The sequence below is a fragment of the Ailuropoda melanoleuca genome, chromosome 1 (assembly GCF_002007445.2).
Source record: "Ailuropoda melanoleuca isolate Jingjing chromosome 1, ASM200744v2, whole genome shotgun sequence".
Classification (NCBI taxonomy): Eukaryota; Metazoa; Chordata; class Mammalia; order Carnivora; family Ursidae; genus Ailuropoda; species Ailuropoda melanoleuca.
In genome coordinates this window covers 130461638-130482779 of record NC_048218.1, presented here as the reverse complement: position 1 = coordinate 130482779, position 21142 = coordinate 130461638, and the positions used below count along the sequence as shown (strand labels likewise).

Sequence of the window (21142 nt, the reverse complement as noted above, 5' to 3'; positions counted from 1 at the left end):
AAAAATTATTAAGTAAATGGAATTAAAAATAATGAAATTTTTTACTTTACTATTTGGGATTAGATTGAATATGTTTTAACAGTGCAGGCTCTCTGAATGATGTTGTACATATTTTCACTGCTGATAGATGTAGATCTCTTGGAGTCTAGCTAAGGTTCAAAAAGTCAGACATTAACACTAAAAATCACTCACAGTAAAGAGAAAATTATCCCAACTGGCCTTTCTCAGTTTGGTTTTAAATTATTCTCACACAAAAGCCTCCTTATTTAAACTCTCCTAGTTCAAAGTAAAATGAAAGATCCGATAGCTTTTGTTTTTGTTTTTTGTTGTTGTTGTTGTTTTCCCCAGAGCATACATCGAAGTACATTCTCAGTTGTTCTTCGAGTGAATCTGTAATGAATTAAGGAGGAGATTTTCAAAAACATGTAGAATTCATTTTAAATTTAGAAAGAAGTAGATAGATGCTAATCTGATGGTATGGAGCAGGTGAAAGAATTTTATTTTTTGAGAAAGTGAAGATGCTTTCCAAATTGAAAGGAAGAATTTTGTTTAGGACTTGATGCTCCTAACATTCCCTAGCTACATTGCCAATGTATATGCAGTGTGGTTACTGCATACCAAATGCAGCTACCCACTTCGAATACACAGCGTAGATACCTTATTTAAAAGAAAGGAAAAGAGCTGATTCAGACAAGTGAGGAGTGGCCAGAAGTAACTATGGTAATGGGCTAAAATTAAGAAATGCCTTATAATCTGTGATCTCAAGCTACCAGCATATAACAGGGTAACCACAAAGATACATGTTCCATTATTCAGGACCTTGAGTATCCTTTTTTTTTTAAAGATTTTATTTATTTATTTGACAGAGAGAGAGAGGACACAAGCAAGGGGAGCAGCAGGCAGAGGGAGATGGAGAAGTAGCTCCCCACCTAGCAGGGAGCCTGATGTGGGACTCTATCCCAGGACCCTGGGATCATGACTGGAGCTGAAGGCAGACACTTAACAGACTGAGCCACCCAGGCACCCTGAGGGTTCCTTCTTGTTATGCCATTATTTCTGGTACTTTTCTCCAAAGCCTCATTTGCAGGGAAAAAGAAAAGAAAGAAAGATGGAAGAGAAAGGGAGGAAGAAAAGTTTATCCAGTTGAGAAAATTTACTCCTATCATAGGCTTTATGTTCAATGGAACAACTAATTAAAAAAAAAAATCTCTAACAGCAAATTCTCTAGAATCCATCATAGAAAATCTGTAATTGCAATTTGAGAGGTAAGCTTGGGCTCCTTGCAAAGAGCACTAGAAATGTTGTTTGTCAATCTACCTTTCCATCAGCCTGTGTAATGACATTGTAAAGAGGTCCCTTTGTGCTTTTTGTTCATTATTTTGGTTCAACAAAAATAGACATACAAGTTGTAAATACAGAAGTAGCAACACCCAATAAAGGCAAAAGAAATAAGTTTCAGTAAAACAATGTTTATACCTAGAAGGACATACAGAATTGTGTACTGCTTCTCTGAAAATAGAAAGTAAAAATCATAAAAAAAAACTTAATTGTGTGCTTTGAAAATAGAGTGGGAAATGCGTTTCTGCACAGATTATGTGTTAACATTGCTACAGAATCAAAACACTTCAGAGAATATTGTATCCTGGGGAGGCCTTATGACAATCAGAACATCTGGCAATTCCTTGTCTAATTAGAATTCTAAAGAGAACAGTGTCCGTTTCAGTATATCAGATTTTATGCCTGAAACTTCGGAGAAAATGTTCAGTAAAGAGGCCAGATTTGGTTAAAAGGAAAATCTTACACACACCCATACATGCTATCAGCAAGAACACGGAATCAGCTATTCTTTACTTCAGTTGATTTTATCATTAAATTTCTCCTAAAATAAGCATATGCCTATACCCTGGCAAACTTCAGAGAGAATTTTTGTGAGTTTAACTTATTAGGAAAAATAATGAAATACTGTACGTCCCTGCTGATTGCTGTAGATATACATTCCTACTGTTGGCAAAAAGCACTAGAACTCATATATTTAATTTTTTTTTTTTTTGGTATAACAAAATGTGTGGATGTAGTCAATTATAATTATCTGTGCACTTCAAATGATTCAATATTGCTTGGATTATATATATTAAGAATTTACATTTAATCTGATATCCATCATTCTACTGAGAGAGTAATTATTGTGAAATCTATTTCAATTCTTCAATCACTGTTTTAAAGTGCTCAGAAATTCAGAGCATTATTGCAATTGGTAAGAAGAGGAAGCTTATAGAAGGTAATTTATGCTGTGGATTACAATGCCTAATAGTTTATTCTCACAATTAAAATATGCCAAAGAGTACATGTTTTATTTCTAAAAATGTATTGATATTTAAGAAAGAATCAAACTAAACTTCCTTTAGGTATAATGTGATCAGTATGCATGTTGAGGAGAATGATGGAGAAGAATTTAATTAATTTGTCTGGTAAAGAAGAAAAACTTTCCTGCAAAGAGAAGCGATTTTTCTTTGTTTTTTATTTAGGAAATATATTTCAGCAAGTAATAGGAATTTCTGCATTTTTTGAAATCAACTATCAGATATGTTTTGCTGATTAACTCTGCTCTTTTTGCATTCCCACTTGCAGACTTAAGTTCATATGTTTTAGAAGTATAGATTTTGAAGTACCGTGCTCACACTAAAATAAGCAATTAAGTGTAAGTAGATCATGAGGGTAAGCTCTGTTATGAGAGATTTGTGACCCTTTCATCTCTTTTATTTTATGTAATATAGACAAGGCAAACACTCACTAAACAAACTGTGGTACTTAATATTTATATGGCTCTGAAAACATACAATGAATATATTTCTACTTTATAAGCATACATCAGTAAAATCCAAATAGGCATACTGAAGTAGAAATTTTCTATTTGTAAGTAGAAATAGAAAAGTTAAGGTACACATAATCCAGCTAACTTTCCATATGGTACTTTCTTCTAAGTATCTTTACTTAAGCACACTGTATGTTCTTAGTGTTTGCCATGTATTTTATCATTTATCCTCATAAAATCTCCCATTTGTACAGGTATGGAACTGAGGCCTAGGAAGAGTAAATCATTTGGGCAGTCACATAGTTAGTAAATAGCCAAGTCAGTATTAGATGCCGAATAGTTTGGCTTCAGAGCCTACACTCTAATCAATACATTGTACTATCACCAATGTATGACCTTAAAGTAGGGTTGCCACACTTAGCAAATAAAAATACAGGATTTCCAGTTAGGGTTGCTAGAACAAAATATAAGGTTAAATATTGCACTGGAAACAGTTATACTGAAATAAAATTTGTTGTTTATCTGATATTTGAATTTAACTGAGTGTTCTGTATTTTATTTGGCAGCCCTACTCTAAAAAGACATTCAAATAAATACATATTTTTCTACTCTATAATCCTTGTGAGGAGATATTACTGTACCTAGGTAGCATGGAATATGTTATTTTAATACTCGTATTTTTTTTTTGCATTGCGTTTATTCAATGCTAATAGTCATTACTTAGAAGAATATAATATGTTCATTCCCAATTGTTTGCAGGCTTATTTCTTTTTTGTTAAGTGGGAGGACAAGGTTAAGAACTAGGTTTCTCCCTCCTTCCTATAGCCTGAAGCCTTTTAACCTTGGCCACACCTCTGTGTAAACACCAAGAGAATTCACTAGCTGCAAGATAAAAAGGTCTTGCAGGGTCCACAAAGTAAGGGTTTCTTGTCAGAGAAATCGTTTTAGCAATCTAACCTTGTTTGTCTGGATTACTTACTGTAATCCGACTGCCCTTTTTCATTTATTACACACAGACCCACTGGAGAATAAAAGTTACTTAAATAGTCCTTCCCATTTAGTAATTTCTAAGGTGTATAATATGAGATCCCTGAATTAATAGGCTTCCCTGGGCTATCTTGTATGTCATGCAGTTAGCATTTCTCCCTCCAAACCTAAAATGCATCACAGTGTTGGGAAAGGATTTAGGAAGTTATGCCTGACTGATTTCTGGCCTTCTGGACATTGATGTGGTGTTCCCGGAGACTTCTTTCTTGTAAACCTCCATTTTCTGTGAGCTTGGTTGACAATTCAGTCCTTTGAGATAGAGCAGATAGAGAGTCACAGTATTTTTTAAATTAGGAAGGAGTAATTTAATTTTACCTATCTCCTCAGATTACCAAATTTATGAAACTATTTCTTTAATCTCCTTTTTCCTTTTCCTATGTAAGGAAATTTCATAGCATACAAGTAAGGAAAGAAATGTAATTTCCATAATTGCTAAGCTATATTTGGTCTACTCTGGTCAACAGTCATATAAAAAACTTATTTTGTAGGTTTATCTGTAAAATGATATAATATGTGGACTCAAGTTACTTCAATTTGAAATATGAATGACTGTGATTCTGAATGCTATGATCATCATGAACAAAAGATATTTATTAAGCAAAATCAGGCATAAGCAAGTTGCTGAAATCTCAACAAATATATATAAGATGGGATGGGATAATTATACTTCAGGATGTTGTAGTAAGAACTCAGTGATATAATATGAGTAAATTGCTTAGCAAAGTATCTGTCACATTGGAAAAATTCATCAAGTGTCATATATAGCCCTCATATTTGTGTAGGCCAATCTACTTACCAGGACTTAATAATCTACTTGATTATGAAGATATTTTAAAAACATGCAATACCAGATAGCTTAAGATAACATCAAATGAAGAATTTGGAAGAGAAGATCATGACCAAATAACTTCTCAGGGAATTGGTGGAATGTGGGCTGTTCTTGAGGAATGATGCCAGCCTCCCTGGGTCTGAGTCCTGGCACTATCACTTTGAAGCTATGCCATCTTGGGCAGGTTATAATATACCCATGACTCAGTTTCCTCACTTCTAAAGTGAAGATACAGATAGTTATCCATAGAGAAGTTTACTTTGAAGATTTATACGTGCAAAATACCCAGCAAATAGTAAACACTAATTAATATTGACCATTACTATCATTACTATGATTTCTGAAATACAGTAATGTTTTATATGTTACTGTTTTAAAGTAAACACATAGTAATTTCCACCACTTTTTCTAAATCATGTAACAGATTAAAAGGGAAATCAATTGCAAAAGGCTAGGGTTACCTGAGTAAGTGAATATTAAAGATATTAAGGGTAGGATATTTTGCTTTAATTGCATAGCAAAAAGAAAGAAAACAAAAACTAGAGAAATCACTGAACTAAAGACAGAAACTATATATTATAGAATCTGAAGTTGGAAAAAAAAAAAAAGGATAGCATGTCTTTATAAACCTTTTGGTCCCCTGGTTCCTCAAAAGTCGTAAATCACAAATATTACCTATCTCAATGGATTACATCATAATAATTAAAAGAGAGAGACAAAAAAAAAACTTACATGAAAAGGTTATTATGAAGCAAGCAGAAAGGGAAAAAAAATTGGTTTTGTTGTTCTTGATTTTATTTATATGATCTTATAGTTGAATAAAATGCTGCTTTTAGAATTTAACAAATTTGCTTAGAGTAATATAGAAGTACAGCTTTTAGAAATCTCTGTATCAGATAATAGCTGAACAGTGCTACCCAATGAAGATCAGATAAATATAAAAAAGTCTTAACATTTACATTGTCATAATTTTTTTCTTTTTTTTTTTAAAGATTTTATTTATTTATTCGACAGAGACAGGGACAGCCAGCGAGAGAGGGAGCACAAGCAGGGGAGTGGGAGAGGAAGAAGCAGGCTCATAGCAGAAGAGCCTGATGTGGGGCTCGATCCCATAACGCTGGGATCATGCCCTGAGCCAAAGGCAGACGCTTAACCGTTGTGCCACCCAGGCGCCCCCATAATTTTTTTTCCATCTGCTAAGTACAGTGTAGACAGATTTAGGTATACCTAGGTCAGTGTGTTGGACAGATGCTGGAAGATGGTCAAGGAATTCCACTGACATCTGGGGAAACTACCTTCTTTATTATTCTCTGCAGATGGAACTCGGATCTGTTAATTCTGTATACTTTTTATAGGGGTTTGAGCAAGTCATTTTAGTTCCCTACACCTTACTTTCTTCATTCATAAAATAAGGGTGAAGGATGAGACTCTCGCGAAAAGCTATTCATTGATTCCACAAAATCCCAGCTGAATTAAAATGTCATGACCTAGAAGAAATGATCTCCAGGTAAGTAAACACAAGGGAACATACAGAAGAAAGTTATTTAGAAGCTCAAGGCTGCTTATGGCAACAGTCAGGTTGAATCACAGCAGAAAACTAATATCCTACATGGGTAGTAATACATTCTCAATACCAGGGGGTGATCCCCATCATCACAGCTAAAAAGATATCTTCAACTACTCTGAAAGGGATGGCTTCTGGTATTCTGGTGAATTGAAAAAAGGCACAATGCTGAGTTTGTAGATAAAATAATCTGATTTCCTAGAGGAATAGCTATGTAAAAATTAAAAAAAAAAAAAACCCTGTAGGCTAACAAAATGTATAGACAGACTGAGATATTTATACTGATTATACCATCACTTAAAATAGCCCATCTTCTTTCCTACATTCTATTATTATTCCTCCTCCTGCTCCACCTAAGACTAGCAAAGAGAACATAATTAAATGTCTCTAAGAAATGTGCTCCAACAATCTTCATAAAGTCATTGAATCTTTCTGATATTTTAAGAACATTTTTTATTTCTTTGGACTTAATTTTTCAGTGTTAATCCTTTGTCTTGTGCCCTGTGAGCATAGCCCCATGTAGTTTCATTGTATTCAGTTTAATTTTATATTTTATCATGTATTACTAATATTTAGTATTATATTAGTATTATGTTATTTATACATACTGCATATAGTTTAGTAACATTAATTAATTATATTTACATTAATAAAGAGTACTGATTTTATATAATTATATTTGGTAAATAAATTAATACAAAATATATATACAAAATAGTATTTTACATTATTTAATTTATTAATTCCAAGGAGACCTGAACAATTGCTATAGAAAAGTGGTGGCTTAACTTTTTTTTTTTTTTTTACCACTAGTCTATATTCTTAATTATTCTAATCATAAAGGGTATCCCAAACTATCTGATTCTTCTTGATTTACAGAAAAAAACTGTTGCCCTCTATTCAAAGAATAGACTGAAGATTTGAGAGAATGTATGACATTCTGTTGCAAAAACAGAATGTTAAAAAAAAAAGTGGTAACAATTGTTTGTTATCGAGAAAGTAAACTCACCATAACTTCTAAGGAAACTACTTTTATTTCTGCTTCCAAACCTGTAACTGTCACTTCTTTGTATATCTTGGGCTCCTTGCCACCAAAAGTGGTCAGGAAGATACTAACAATCTGTCCAGACATCCTCACCTGTTGTTGTGCCTCTGTTTATCATTACATCATCTATAGGAAAGAGTTCAGCAATATAGTCATCCTCTTGTACACAGTGCTCCCATTTCTGAAAAAAATATGTTGAAGTAAATATTAACTTTGAAAGAAGCTATTTATATAATATTTTTCATTGCATAACAAAAGAGGAGGAAACATAATTAACTCAGCAAAATGCTCAGTTATCAGATAGTGGTTTGATAAATAAAACACAACCATTAAAATCATGGTCATAAGATGTATAGTAATATAAAATGTGAAAAGTATATGTTAAGTTTTTTAAAACATGATGTAAAATTATATATGCTATATGATTAAAATTGTTTAAAATGCTTATAAAAATACAAAGAAAAACCCTCCAAAATTCACATCTTAATGTTAAGATAATGGGGTTTATATTTAAATATTTTTTTCCTATTTGCCAAAATAAGAATAGGTAATATATTGTGTAATTATAGTGCAGAAACAAAGTTAATTAAAAATAGAGGGTAGATGCCCCATTCCAGTTGTATTAGAAAAAATTAAGAAAGCTAGACCAAATGACTTACAAGATCGGCTATGCATTTTTCTAATTTTGTAATTTATTATTTTAGAGATTTATGGATGTTTTGTTAAATAGAGATAACCTTGCTAACTCCCTTGAATAGTTTGAACTAATGCAAAATAAAATTTTAAGCTTGTAAGAGACTATGAAATCACATAACCAATGATTTTCAAACTTTTACTAGAAATGGACTTTTTCTCTTAAAGAAATCATATGGAATTCAGGTAGTTATAAAAAAAAAAATCAAGACTTTGGAGACTTAAGCCACCTCTCCCTCCACTTCTCCGCAGACTCATAACTTCTGAGTTATGTAACACATACTTACCTCTGTAGAATAACAGAGGTAACAAATGAACAAAGGAACAAACAAACAAACTGACCCAAAAAATCGCCAAAGGGGAGCAGGGTGAGGGGATGGACAAAATGGATGAAGGGAAGTGGGAGATGCAGGCTTCCAGTAATGGAATGAACATATCATGGGAATAAAAGGTACAGCATAAGGAATACAGTCAATGGCATTTTAGTAGCATGGTATGGTGACAGATGGTAGCTACAATTGCGATAAGAATAATATATAGAATTGTTGAATCACTATGTTGTACTATGTTGTATGTATGTCTGTGAAACTAATGTAACTTCATGTGTCAACTATACTCAAGCAAAAAAAAAAATTTAAAAAAAAGAGAAAGCGACAACTTATTAACCAAAAAACGCTGAAACCCTGATAATTTAAATGTTAGGGACAAGAAACTAGGTTTCTGAAGTTCTAACCCATTGTTCTTTCATCTATATGTCTATTTCTTCATAAGCCAGTGAGCATTAAAAAAAAAATGGGGGAATGAATGAAATATGGAGTGTCTTGCATCAAGCCATGCTTTTCAGCGGTTATTTTAAATTGTTTTCCTAAAAACAGTAAAGCAATTTTGACTCAACTATGGAGATCTGTTTGGAGTTTGTCACTTCATATGCCAAGTTCTTCTTTTGATCCATTTACCTCCAGGCAAGTGCCACTTCTAACTCTCCTAGTTACCATTGCTAGTACTTAGAACCTCCTAATGGTCAGATAATTAAAAAAAAAAATTCTGAAAGAAAAAAATGGTGCCAAATATTGTTTTTTCTCTCAGATATCATTTGTTTTTATAAATATCTTTTGAGGACATTTATTTTAGCACATTAAGACAGAAGACTAAGGGACTTCCAGGGAGAATGGCTGAGTAGAAGAACCCTATACTCGCCTTGTCCCACAGATACAACTAGAAACACTCACATCAGTGTAAATAACCCAGAAAACGACCTGAAGACTGGCAGAACAAACTCTACAATTAAATGTAGAGAAGAGGCCACATCATAGAGAAGAGGATAGGAAGGATGGAGAATTGGTGGAGAGCTAACCCCACCCCCCCACCGTGGGTCTGGCCGCCTTGGGGAGGAAGCTGAGGGCATGGAGAGGGGGTGAGAAACAGATTATCACACTGGGAAGCCTGCGTGGGGAGGACAAATCCCCATAGCATTTTGCTATGAAAATCAGAGGGGTTGAATTTCATGAGTGCTTACAACCAGTAGGACTTAGTGCCTAAAATTTTAAAAGTCAGTGGCTTGGCCCTGAGAGAGCTGGAGGACCAAAGGAAGCAGAGTTCCCTCCCTTAAAGAGACAGCACTACAAGCAGCCTGCAGAGATAACAGCATTGAAGCAGCAGTTTTGAAAAACGCCTGGAGCATATGGGACAGAGAGTGATTTACTAATCTCAGAGGTCCCTAAGGGACTTTTCCTAGAACAAAGGAGCTGGCAGGCTCCATTTCCATTCCCTGACCCCACCCACCCCAGCATAAACACAGGCCCCCTGTGGGAACCGGCAAGGCACCAGCATTGACCACATACCTTGTTTATACCACATCCCATCCTGCCCAAACAGTCCCCAAGCTACAGTCACCTCCCCCAGAAGACTGGTGCAAACCTTGCCAACACTTATTCTCTTGACTGAGTGCTTTATGAGGCCTCAGTCCAGCAGCATCAGGTCACTTCCTATGGAGGACATCTGTGCTTTGTGGAGAGGCCTGGCCAGCCTCAGTCTTGGTGGCAGATGTGTTTCCCCTGGGAAGAGGACCAGCACACATGACTTGCAGGCACAGAGGCCCTGACCCAGACTTTGCAAAGTGGATTGGGATGCCTGTTCTCAGCAGCAGCTTTACGTTCTCTGCAGAAGAGGACCAGCATCACCCTGTTAAAAGTGCACACCATGCCCACTACTTTCAAGAGCAAGAGACATAGCTTAGTTTCTAAAACACAGAAATATACACAGAGTGTTAGATAAAATGTGGAGACAGAAATGTGTCTCAAATGAAAGAACAGGACAAATAACAACAAGAGACCTAAGTGAAACAGAGATAAGTAATATGCTTGATAGGGAGTTTAAATAAATGATTATAAAGATATTGGACTTGAGAAAAGAGTGGACATCAGTAAGACCCCTAACACAGAGATAAATAAAGAACTAATCAGAGATAAAGAGCAAAATAATTGAAATTAAAAAAACACTAGGTGAAATTAATAGCAGGCTAGCAGAAGCAGAAGAATGAATCAGAGACATGGAAGATATAGAAATGGAAAGTAATCAAGCTGAGCAGGTGAGAGAAAAAAATACACAAAATGAGAATAGACTTAGAGAACTCAGTGACTCCATCAAGCATAATAACATTCACATTATAGGGATCCCAGAAGAAGAAGAGAGAGAAAAAGCAGAAAATGTATTGGAAGAAAAAATAGCTGAAAACGTCCCAAATTTGGGGAAAAATACAGAAATTCAAACACAGGAGACACAGAGATCCCCCCAAAAATCACCCAAGGAGGTCCACACCAAGACACATACTAATTAAAATTGGCAAAAAGCAGTGATAAAGATAGAATTTTAAAAGCAACAAGAGAAAATAGTTACTTACAAGGGAAACCTCATAAGGCTATCAATGTATTTTCAATAGACACTTTGCAGGCCAGAAGGGATGGCATGACATATTCAAAATGCTGAAAGGAAAGAATCTGCAGTCAAGAATGCTCTATCCAGCAAGGCTATCATTCAGAATAGAAGGAGAGATAAAGAGTTTTCCTGACAAACAAAAGTTAAAGGAGTTCATGACCACTAAACCAGATCTACAAGAAAGGTTAATGGGGACTCTTTGACTGAAGAGACCATAAGTAAGGTAAGAAAAGTAGAAAACACAAAAGCAGTAAAAACAAGTATAACTGTAAAAATCAGTCAGAGCTCACAAAATAAAGTATGACACCATATATCTAAAAAATGGGGGAGAAGAGGAATAAAGAATGGATGCGCGGCGCCTGGGTGGCTCAGTCATTAAGCGTCTGCCTTCGGCTCAGGGCGTGATCCCAGAGTCCTGGAATCGAGCCCCACATCGGACTCCTCTGTTGGGAGCCTGCTTCTTCCTCTACCACTCCCCCTGCTTGTGTTCCCTCTCTTGCTGGCTGTCTCTCTCTGTCAAATAAATAAATAAAATCTTTAAAAATAATAATAATAATAAAAATAAAATCAATAAAGAATGGATGCAAACTTAAGTGACCATCAACTTAATATAGACAGCTGTATAGAGAAGATGTTATATACAAACCTAATGGTAACCACATATGAAAAATCAGTAACAGATATGCAAAAAAATAAAGAGAAATTCAAATATATCACTAAAAAAAGCCAACTTATGGTGAGAGAAGAGAGCAAGGGAAGAAATGAACAGAGAAGATCCACAAAACAAACACAAACCAAATAGAAAAATGGCAATAAATGCATGCATATCAATAATTACTTTGAATATAAGAGACTAAATGCTCCAATCAAAAAACGTAGGGTGGCATTTGGATTAAAAAAATAAAAGTTAGAATGAAAACAAGATCCATCTATATGCTGCCTATAAGAGACTCACTTCAGACCCAAAGACACATGCAGATTGAAAGTCAGGGATTGAAGAAGCATTGATCATGCAAATGACTGTGAAAAGAAAGCCTGGGTAGCAATACTTGTATCAGACAAAATTCACTTTAAAATAAAGGCTGTAACAAGAGATAAGAAAGACACTACATAGTCATTAAGGGAACAATCCAACAAGAAGACATAACAGTTGTAAATATTTATGCACCCAACATGTGAGCATCCAAATACATAAAGCAGTTAGTAACAAATATAAAGAAACTAATCAGTAGTAATACAATAATAGTAGGGTACTTTGACACCACACTTACATCAATGGACAGATCATCTAAACAGAAAACCAACAAAGAAACAGTGGCTTTGAATGACACTCTGGACCAGATGGACTTAATAGATATATTCGGAACATTCCATCCTAAGACAACAAAGTACACATTCTTTTCAAGTGCACATGGGACATTCTCCAGAATAGATCACATATTAAGTCACAAAACAAGTCTCAACAATTTCAAAAGGATCGAAGTTATACTATGCATCTTTTCTGAACACAGCACAATGAAACTAGAAATCAACCACTAGAAAAAATCTGGAAAGAGCACAAATACATGTAGTTTAAATAACATTCTACTAAACAGTAAATGAATCAACAAGAAAATCAAAGGGGAAATAAAAAAATACATGGAAAAAAAATGAAAACACAGCAGTCTGAGCCTCTGGAATGCAACAAAAGCGGTTCTAAGAGAGAAGTTCATAGCAATACAGACTTACCTCAAGAAGCAAGAAAAATCTCAAATAAACAACCTAACCTTACACCTAAAGAGGCTAGAAAAAGAATGACAAACAAAACGCCAAGTCCAGCAGAAAGAAGAAATGATAATGATTACAGCAGAAACAAATGTTGTAGAAACTAAAACAAAACAAAACAAAAAAACCCAATAGAACAGATCAACAAAACCAGGAGCTGGTTCTTTGAAAAAGGTCAACAAAATTGATAACCACTAGCCACACTTACCGGAAAAAAAAAAAAAAAAGAGAGAGAGAGAGAGGACTTAAATGAACAAAATCAGAGATGAAAGAGGAGAAAGAAAAACCAACACCACAGAAATATAAAGGATTGTAAGAGAATATTATGAAAAATTATATGCCAACAAACAAGACAACTTAGAAGAAATGGGAAGATTCCTGGACATCTATAACCTACCAAACTAAAACAGGAAGAAATAGAAAATTTGAATAGAACAATTACCAGAAAGGATATTGAATCAGTAATTAAAGAACTTCCAACAAACAAAAGTTCAGGACCTGATGGCTTCACAGGTGAATTTAACCAAACATTTAAAGAAGAGTCAATACCTTTTCTTCTCAAACTTTTCCAAAAAACTTAAGATGAAGGAAAACTCTCAAATTCATTCTATGAGGCCAGCATTACCCTGATTCTAAAACCAGACAAAGTCACAACAAAAAAAAGGACAACTACCAGCTAATCTCTCTGATGAACATAGATGCAAATTCCTCAAAATATTAGCAAATCAAATCCAACAATACATTAAAAAAATCATTCACCACAATCAAGTGGAATTTATTCTGGGATGCAAGAGTGGTTCAATATTCACAAATGAATCAACATGATATATCACATCAATAAGAGAAAAGATTAAAACCATGGATTATGTCAATAAATGCAGAAAAAGCATTTGACAAAGTACAAAATCCATTCATGACAAAAACCCATAACAAAATAGGTTTAGAGGGAACATACTTCAACATAATAAAGTCCTTATATGAAAAACCCACAGCAAACATCATACCCAATGGTAAAAAACTGAGAGCTTTTCCCCTAAGGCCAGGAACAAGACAAGGATATCCACTCTCGCCACTTCTATTCAGCATAATACTAGAAGTCCTAGCCACACCAATCAGACAACAAAAAGAAGTAAAAGGCATCCAAAATGGTAAGAAAGAAGTAAAACTTTAACTATTTGCAGATGATATGCTATACATAGAAAACCTAAAGACTCCACTAAAAAACTACTAGAACTGATCAATGAATTCAGTAAGATCACAAGATACAAAATCAATGTACAAAAATCTGTTGCATTTATATACATTAACAATGAAGTAGCAGAAAGAGAAATTAAGAAAACAATCCCATTTACAACTGTACCAAAAATAATAATGTACCAAGGAATAAAATTAACCAAAGAGGTGGAAGACCTGTACTCTGAAAACTATAAAATATTGATAAAAGAAATTGAAGACAACACAAAGAAATGGAAGGACATTCTAGCTCATGGATTGGAAGAACAAATAATGTTAAAATATCTATACTACCCGAAGCAATATACATATTTAACATAATCCTTATCAAAATACCAACAGCATTCTTCACAGAACTAGACAAACAATCCTAAAATTTGTATGGAACCACAGAAGGCCACAAATAGCCAAAGCAATTTGAAAAAGAAAAACAAAACTAGAGGTATTACAATGCCAGACTTCAAGTTTTTTACAAAGCTGTAGTAATCAAAACAGTAGGATTCCAGCACCAAAATAGACACATAGATCAACAGAACAGAATAGAAAGCCCAGAAATAAACCCACAATTATATGCTCAGTTAATCTTCAACAAAGGAGGCAAAAATATGCAATGGGAAAAAGACAGTCTCTTTCCCAACACAAATGGTGTTGGGAAAACTGGACAGCTACATGCAAAATAATGAAACTGGAAAAAGCAAACTCAAAATGGATTAAGGACTTAAATGTGAGACCTGAAACCATAGAAGGCCTAAAAGGGAGCACAGACAGCAATTTCTCTGACATCAGCCATAGCTACATCTTTCTAGATATGCCTTCTTAGTCAGGGAAACAAAAACAGAAATAGACTGTTAGGACTACATTAAAATTAAAACTTTCTGCACAGCAAAGGAAACAACCAACAAAACTAAAAGACAACCTACTGAATGGGAGAAGATATTTGCAAATGACATATCTGATAAAGGGTTAGTATCCAAAATATATAAAGAACTGATACAACTCAACACACAAAAAAAACAAATAATCCAGTTAAAAATGAGCAGAAGACATGAACAGACATTTCTCCAAAGAAGACATACAGATGGCCAACAGACACATGAAAAAGTGCTCAACATCAGGGAAATACAAATCGAAAGCACAATGAGATATCATCTCATACCTGTCAGAATGGCTAAAATCAAAACCACAAGAAACAGTAAGTGTTAGCAAGGATAGGGATAAATAGGAAACATCATGCACTGTTGGTGAGAATGCAAACTGGTACAGCCACTGTGGAAGACTGTATGGTGGTTCCTCAAAAATTTTAAAATAGAACTAACCTATAATACAGTAATCACACTACTGGGTATTTACCGAAAGAGTATGAAAACACTAATTTGAAGGAATATATGCACCCCTATGTTTACTGCAGCTTTTTTTTTACCAATAGCCAAATTATGGAAGCAACCTTGGTGTTCATTGATAGATGAATGTATAAAAAAATGTGATAGATATGTAAGGGGTGTGTGTGTGTGTGTATCACACACACAATGGAATATTATTTAGCCATAATGGAAAAGATAAAGAAGGTGTGATATATATAAGGTGTGTGTGTGTACACACACATGCATATATATGTATACACACAATGGAATATTATTTAGCCATAAAAAAGAATGAAATCTTGTCATTTACAACAACATGGATGATTCTAGAGAGTTTAATGCTAAGCAAAATAAGCCAGTCAAAGACAAATACCATATTATTTCACTCATATATGGAATTTAAGGAACAAAACAAAGGAACAAAGGTGAGGAAAAAAGAGACAAACTAAGAAGTTTACTCTTAACTATAAAGAACAAACTGATGGTTACCAGAGGGGAGGTGGTTGGGAGGATAGGTGAAATAGGTGAAGGGGATTGAGAGTAAACTTCTTTTTTTCCCCCATCCCCAAGAGTACATTTATCTGGATGACCACTGAGTAATATATGGAATTGTTGAATCACCAAATTGTGCACCTGAAACATATATAACACTGTATGTTAATTGCACCAGAACTAAAAGAAAAAAAAAAGTTTTCCATTATTAAAAAGAAGAAGAAGAAGAAGAAGGCTAAGTACCCTAATACCATTCTTTTCAAATTGGTATGTCAGGAAGGTTCATAAATGAAATATTTTCAGAGGAAGTGCTTTCTCTATATTAAGTTTTTGGAGGGAAGTTAGATCAAGGGTCTGCAAACTTTTTCTTTTTTTTTCTTCACAAACTTTTCTTAATGAGCATGCGAGTAAATATTTTAGGCTTGCAAGCCATTGGTCTCTGTCACAACCATTTAATTCTGATGGTGCAAAAAGAAATGAGCCATAATGTAAACAAGGAAACATGACTGTGTTCCAATAAAACTTTATTAAAAGAAATAGGTGGACAACTGATAGCTCATGGTTTACTGACCCCTGAGTTAGATGATAGTAAATAAACTTCCTAAGTTTGAGTGAGCAGGTGAAGTCACATTCCATGCAAAAATTTATTTAAAGCTTATAAGCAATCAATACTAAAGGAATTAGTTTTCTAAGGAGCTAAAGACTTAAAAACTTTTTCTTCCCCTCCATATAGATCTTACACAAGCCTATTATTTTTCCCTTTTTTCATTAAATTTATAGTGTTTGAGGATCACAAGATATTTAACTTAAACTAGTTTAACTGTGACCAAAAAAGAGTTTAATTTGAGAATTAGAACAAAGATCATGTATCTATGTTCCTTACACTTTTTTTTCTCCATGAGGTGCCAATTTTCAAGCTATATATCTTTGCCAGTTAGTTAAATGAGTTGAATAATGACTATTGTTTCCCTTACCAGGTTTTATTAATCAGTGCTGGTATATTATCCAGCAACTATTAGATAAAAGAAACTAATACCTTTATAGATTTTTTTCTTTTTTTTTTAATTTTTATCACTTTTTGTTGAGTTTCTTTATTTTGGAAAGTAAATTACATTTTCTGGAGCATTACAACATAACATGTATATTATGAAAAAAGAAGGGAAAAAATAGGCCTTGAATAACTGGCCTAGTTTAAATTATTCATGAGTGAGCAGGTGGTAGAGATGGTAATGAGGTCTCTCTATGATTATCTGCTCCTTTCAACTATATCTAAGTAAAACAAAACAAAAGTCATATGACATAGCTTAAGGAAAAAAATATCAAACTGTTCCCATTTGAGGCAAGGTTTTAACTAAGCATGCCAAAATGACTTAGATCTAGACCTCTAAAAATCAAGTTTGCTGCTAGTAGGTTATATTTTAAATTTGATTGCTTCATAATAACCCTCCATAATTGATTAAAAATTCATGTTGCTAGTGAAGAGTTTTGATTACTTCAAAGGTTTGTTTCCAGATAGAGAATTGGGACTGTGATGAGAAAGTTTTGTTTTGTTTTGTTTTTAATGAAAGAAAACAAAATGGGCCTAGCAATTGAGAGAAAGCTTAGCTCCAAACACCAAATTAAGAGGTATTTGTGTTAAAGGTTCAGGAGTCACTTTTTCTAGTTGCATTCGCAAACCGAAAAAAAACAGCTGACGTTATGGTATGGGGATCAGTTACAGTGAGGATCAGAAGAAAGGCAAACTGTCAGCATGCAGGTCCAAGTAAACTGCTTAGGTATGCAAATTAAAATTTTTCTTTCTGTCACTGGATAGTCCAGATATCACTGGTTACCTGTCAACTGTGCAGTTACATTGACTGGTTTAGGGCACATAATCCAATCAAAGCCAATGACACATAGAATGTTTTTCTGGGACAGAAAAAATTAAATTAAATTAAAATGAAAAAAGGTTGTTCCTCTCTTCTTCCAGAAGGGATCATTTCCTTTCCTTGGATGGTATGGTGTGAGAATTTGAGGTTCAGATCAGCGATTGGAAAGTCCAGAGGGGCTGCATGTGGCAGGGATAGGGAGGCCATCATTTGGAGCCTGAGGATGATATTTCCAACATACTGCAGAGTGAGAGAAACCAGGCCATTGGTGATATCATTTGAGCTTCTCAACCAAATTTGCCTGAAGCTAAGCCCTACCTTTCATTTGCACCATAAAGATCCCTAAGAAGTACACAAAAATAAGTGTTCACAAAAAATGAGCACAAAAGTACTTTGGGGAGAAAGGTTTTAATTAAATTAAACAAGCCCCATGAGTTATACCGAGGAGCTGCAACACTTAGGATAAAAAAGGGAATCAGAACTTGTGTTTTGTCCTCGTTTCCTGTCCTGGAGTTGCTTTTACTTTTGAGAGCTTTGCAAAAGCTATAGATCTCCTTGAGTCATTCCAGTTCTTCACTCCCCAAAGTAAAATCAATGTTTTAGTTTAAAATATAGGCTAATGAGGATTAAATATCCCTAAATTTCTTAGATTCCTTTTCCAATCAAAGCGAAGTGGAAAGAACACAAATTTGGTGTCAGGTAGCCCTGGGTTCAAGTTCAGCTCTGACGCACTAACTCTGAAAACTTGTGCAAGTTACCTTACCTCTGTTAGGCTTACCCTCTCATATGTAAGTGTTGATAATAATATTTACCATACATAAATTTTGATGGGATTAATGATGGCAACATTTATATAAATACTTAGCACAAGACCTAGCAAAACTCAAGCCTCATCGCCAATATTAACACTAATTTCTGTTTTACATTTTCCTTGGTATGATTCCTGTAAATTTCCTTGGTATGATTTCCTTGGTATGATGTCCCAGGGCCACTAGAGAAAGAACCTAGCAGTATTCATTGTTTACCAAGTGGAAAAATGTTCATGATTATTGTAATCTAGCAGCAGATTGGGAGAAAGGCAAATACAGTTCTGCTGACTTTTCAATTCCCATCTTGAGCCTACACTGTGTAAAATGGTGTCATTGTTTCTCATTATTGAACAATTAGCTATCCCAAATTATATCCTGTATTTTTAATGAATAGAGATAGTAAACAAATAATACATGACTTTTTTACAAATAGGTTTCAAGGCGTATCAGTCTCCTTTGAGTGAACAGCTGCCTTCTGAGTTGCTCACAACATGGTATTTTAGATCGAGTTGGACGTGGTGGTGATGGCTGTTTACCACTCTTGTTCTTAGGTATTTCACTATGTTCATCACATCCTTTTTACGTGACACCATACACATTTTCTATAGAGTCTATGTTACATTCTAGAATTACCCAAACCAGGTTAAAATAATTAATTACATATATATTTATGTCATGCAGGTATTCAAATTACATAGCAATTCACTCCAACTACACCCTAACTTGGAATGGCTCATATCTAATGCCCATTATGTGTAATTAACTCAAAAATCTATTTCATCCAGCTTACTAGAACAATTCAGAAATACCTGTAACAATTTATAGGGCCAACAATCCAGGCCCGAAGAGTCAAAGTAAGTTCAGAGATTAAGAAGTCATCAATCACACAGAGACATATCAGGTGCTACTAACGTGGTAATGACACATACGTTAGTGATTCCCTAAGTAAACATTTATGCCTCAGACAGTTGCTGTCGCAAATGGGATGTTATGATATGTTGCTTCAGTGATGTATGCCAGGTATTAATGTTACTAATCCCTAAACACTCATGACAGGTAGTGTCTCATCGACTTTACCTCAGATGATAATGGGCCATTGAAGCTATTATCGTTTTAGAGGGAGGAAAATTTTCAGTGATGCATTTTACATTTCTGTGGGGATTTTTTGAATTTATTATACTTTTTTTTATTTGCTCTGTCTTTTAAAGAAAAAATGATTGTGTAAGTTTAGCAGCACAGTGCAATCCCTAATGCCTGAAGAATACCATTTTAAAGTATCATGATCCAGAAGCCCTTATTCTATAACCAAAAGTATGGTACACCTGAGTTGACTCATTCTTCATGACCAATGGAGTGAAGTTGGGTTTCCTGAGAGGTCTCTTATCTTTCAATATATTTTATATTGCCAGAATTAGGGATGTACAGAGGATATGAAAGCAATTCCCTCAATTCAAAAGATTGTTAGAAGATTCAAAAGGATTCCAGGAAGTTCTGCATAGACACGTGGGAGAGGTCTTAGAAAAAGTCATAGACTGAGTTGCAGAGTCAGTGTAGGTTTACTGATTAGCCTGAAGCTCAGATATACCCCACTGTCTGTTAGAGGCATTTGACATGTGACAAAGGACTCTCCTGGACAAAATGGAAGTAAGCATCAACACTAAATAGTAGCAAGCAGACATCTTTGCAAATAGTATCTTCGGCGTTCTTTTCAGCTTTTGTTTAATATGATCATTAACTGTATATCAAGCATAAATTTAGACTTCATTAGATTATATCACATACTTTGGGTTGCAGTTCCAAGAAATCCACTTGCTGGGAGACCAGTTCTGATACACCAGAGCCTGCAACTGGTCTTACCCCATTCATTGACCAACAAATGGGAATGGGGAAGCATTTCATCTTTTCTCTGCTTTGACTCACATGAGCAGGACATTCCCATGGGCAGATGCAGTGTTAAACACAATTACTGGCCAGCGAGCTGTAATTACCCCATGCATTTAATTTTCTACTTAAGAAAACGATCATAATATTATTGAAATCTGGTATAATACCTGAAAGCAAATTAGTTGCAATTTCCCTTGCCTTATGATGTATGAAAAAATACTCATGGCATACTTTACAGTTGTACACCAACATGGTATGGGTCACTGAGCCTGAGAACCATAGCATGAACTACAACACACAGCTGGGTAGTCTTGGAAAGAGGCTACATTTATCAGTGTGGTACAAAGTTCCTCCCCAAACAAAAGACCTATGTATCTAACTCAATTTAGAAAACTAGTCCCACAATCAAGTACTCCACCACGACTGAGACAATGGTGCCTGCTACTACACTTTTTTTTTCTGGAATAGCTAGACCAGCAGAATGGCTGATAATAAGACCCTCAAACAGCTGCTGAATGAGGCTCTTCAAGTAGGAAGGGCAAAGGAAATGCACAGCAAAGCAGGGCTTCAAAGAAAAGAACATCACTGTGAACTGCTGGGGAAACAGCAGAGGCCCATATCCCCCTGCCAGGTAAGCATGGCAACAGATTTAATTGGGTGGTTTAGTTGGAGAAAAGGTACTAAAAAGAACATGGGTCTTAGAAGCATTGCCTTAATCAGTGACACATTAGTAAAACTACAGCTAAAATACTAATATCTGCATGTAGTGTGGGTAAGACTTTCGGTAATAGCATAACTTCTGAGTCA

General features: G+C 34.9%; 1 protein-coding gene across 1 annotated transcript in view; it reads left to right on the top strand.

Moving 5' to 3' along the window:
- MAGI2 (membrane associated guanylate kinase, WW and PDZ domain containing 2) overlaps positions 1-21142 on the top strand; it is a 1281842-nt gene that overhangs the window by 380534 nt on the left and 880166 nt on the right. The window contains exon 3 of the mRNA XM_034641709.1: positions 9446-9459. Coding sequence (XP_034497600.1) covers positions 9446-9459 — 14 coding nt within the window. The remainder of the gene's footprint in view (positions 1-9445; positions 9460-21142) is intronic.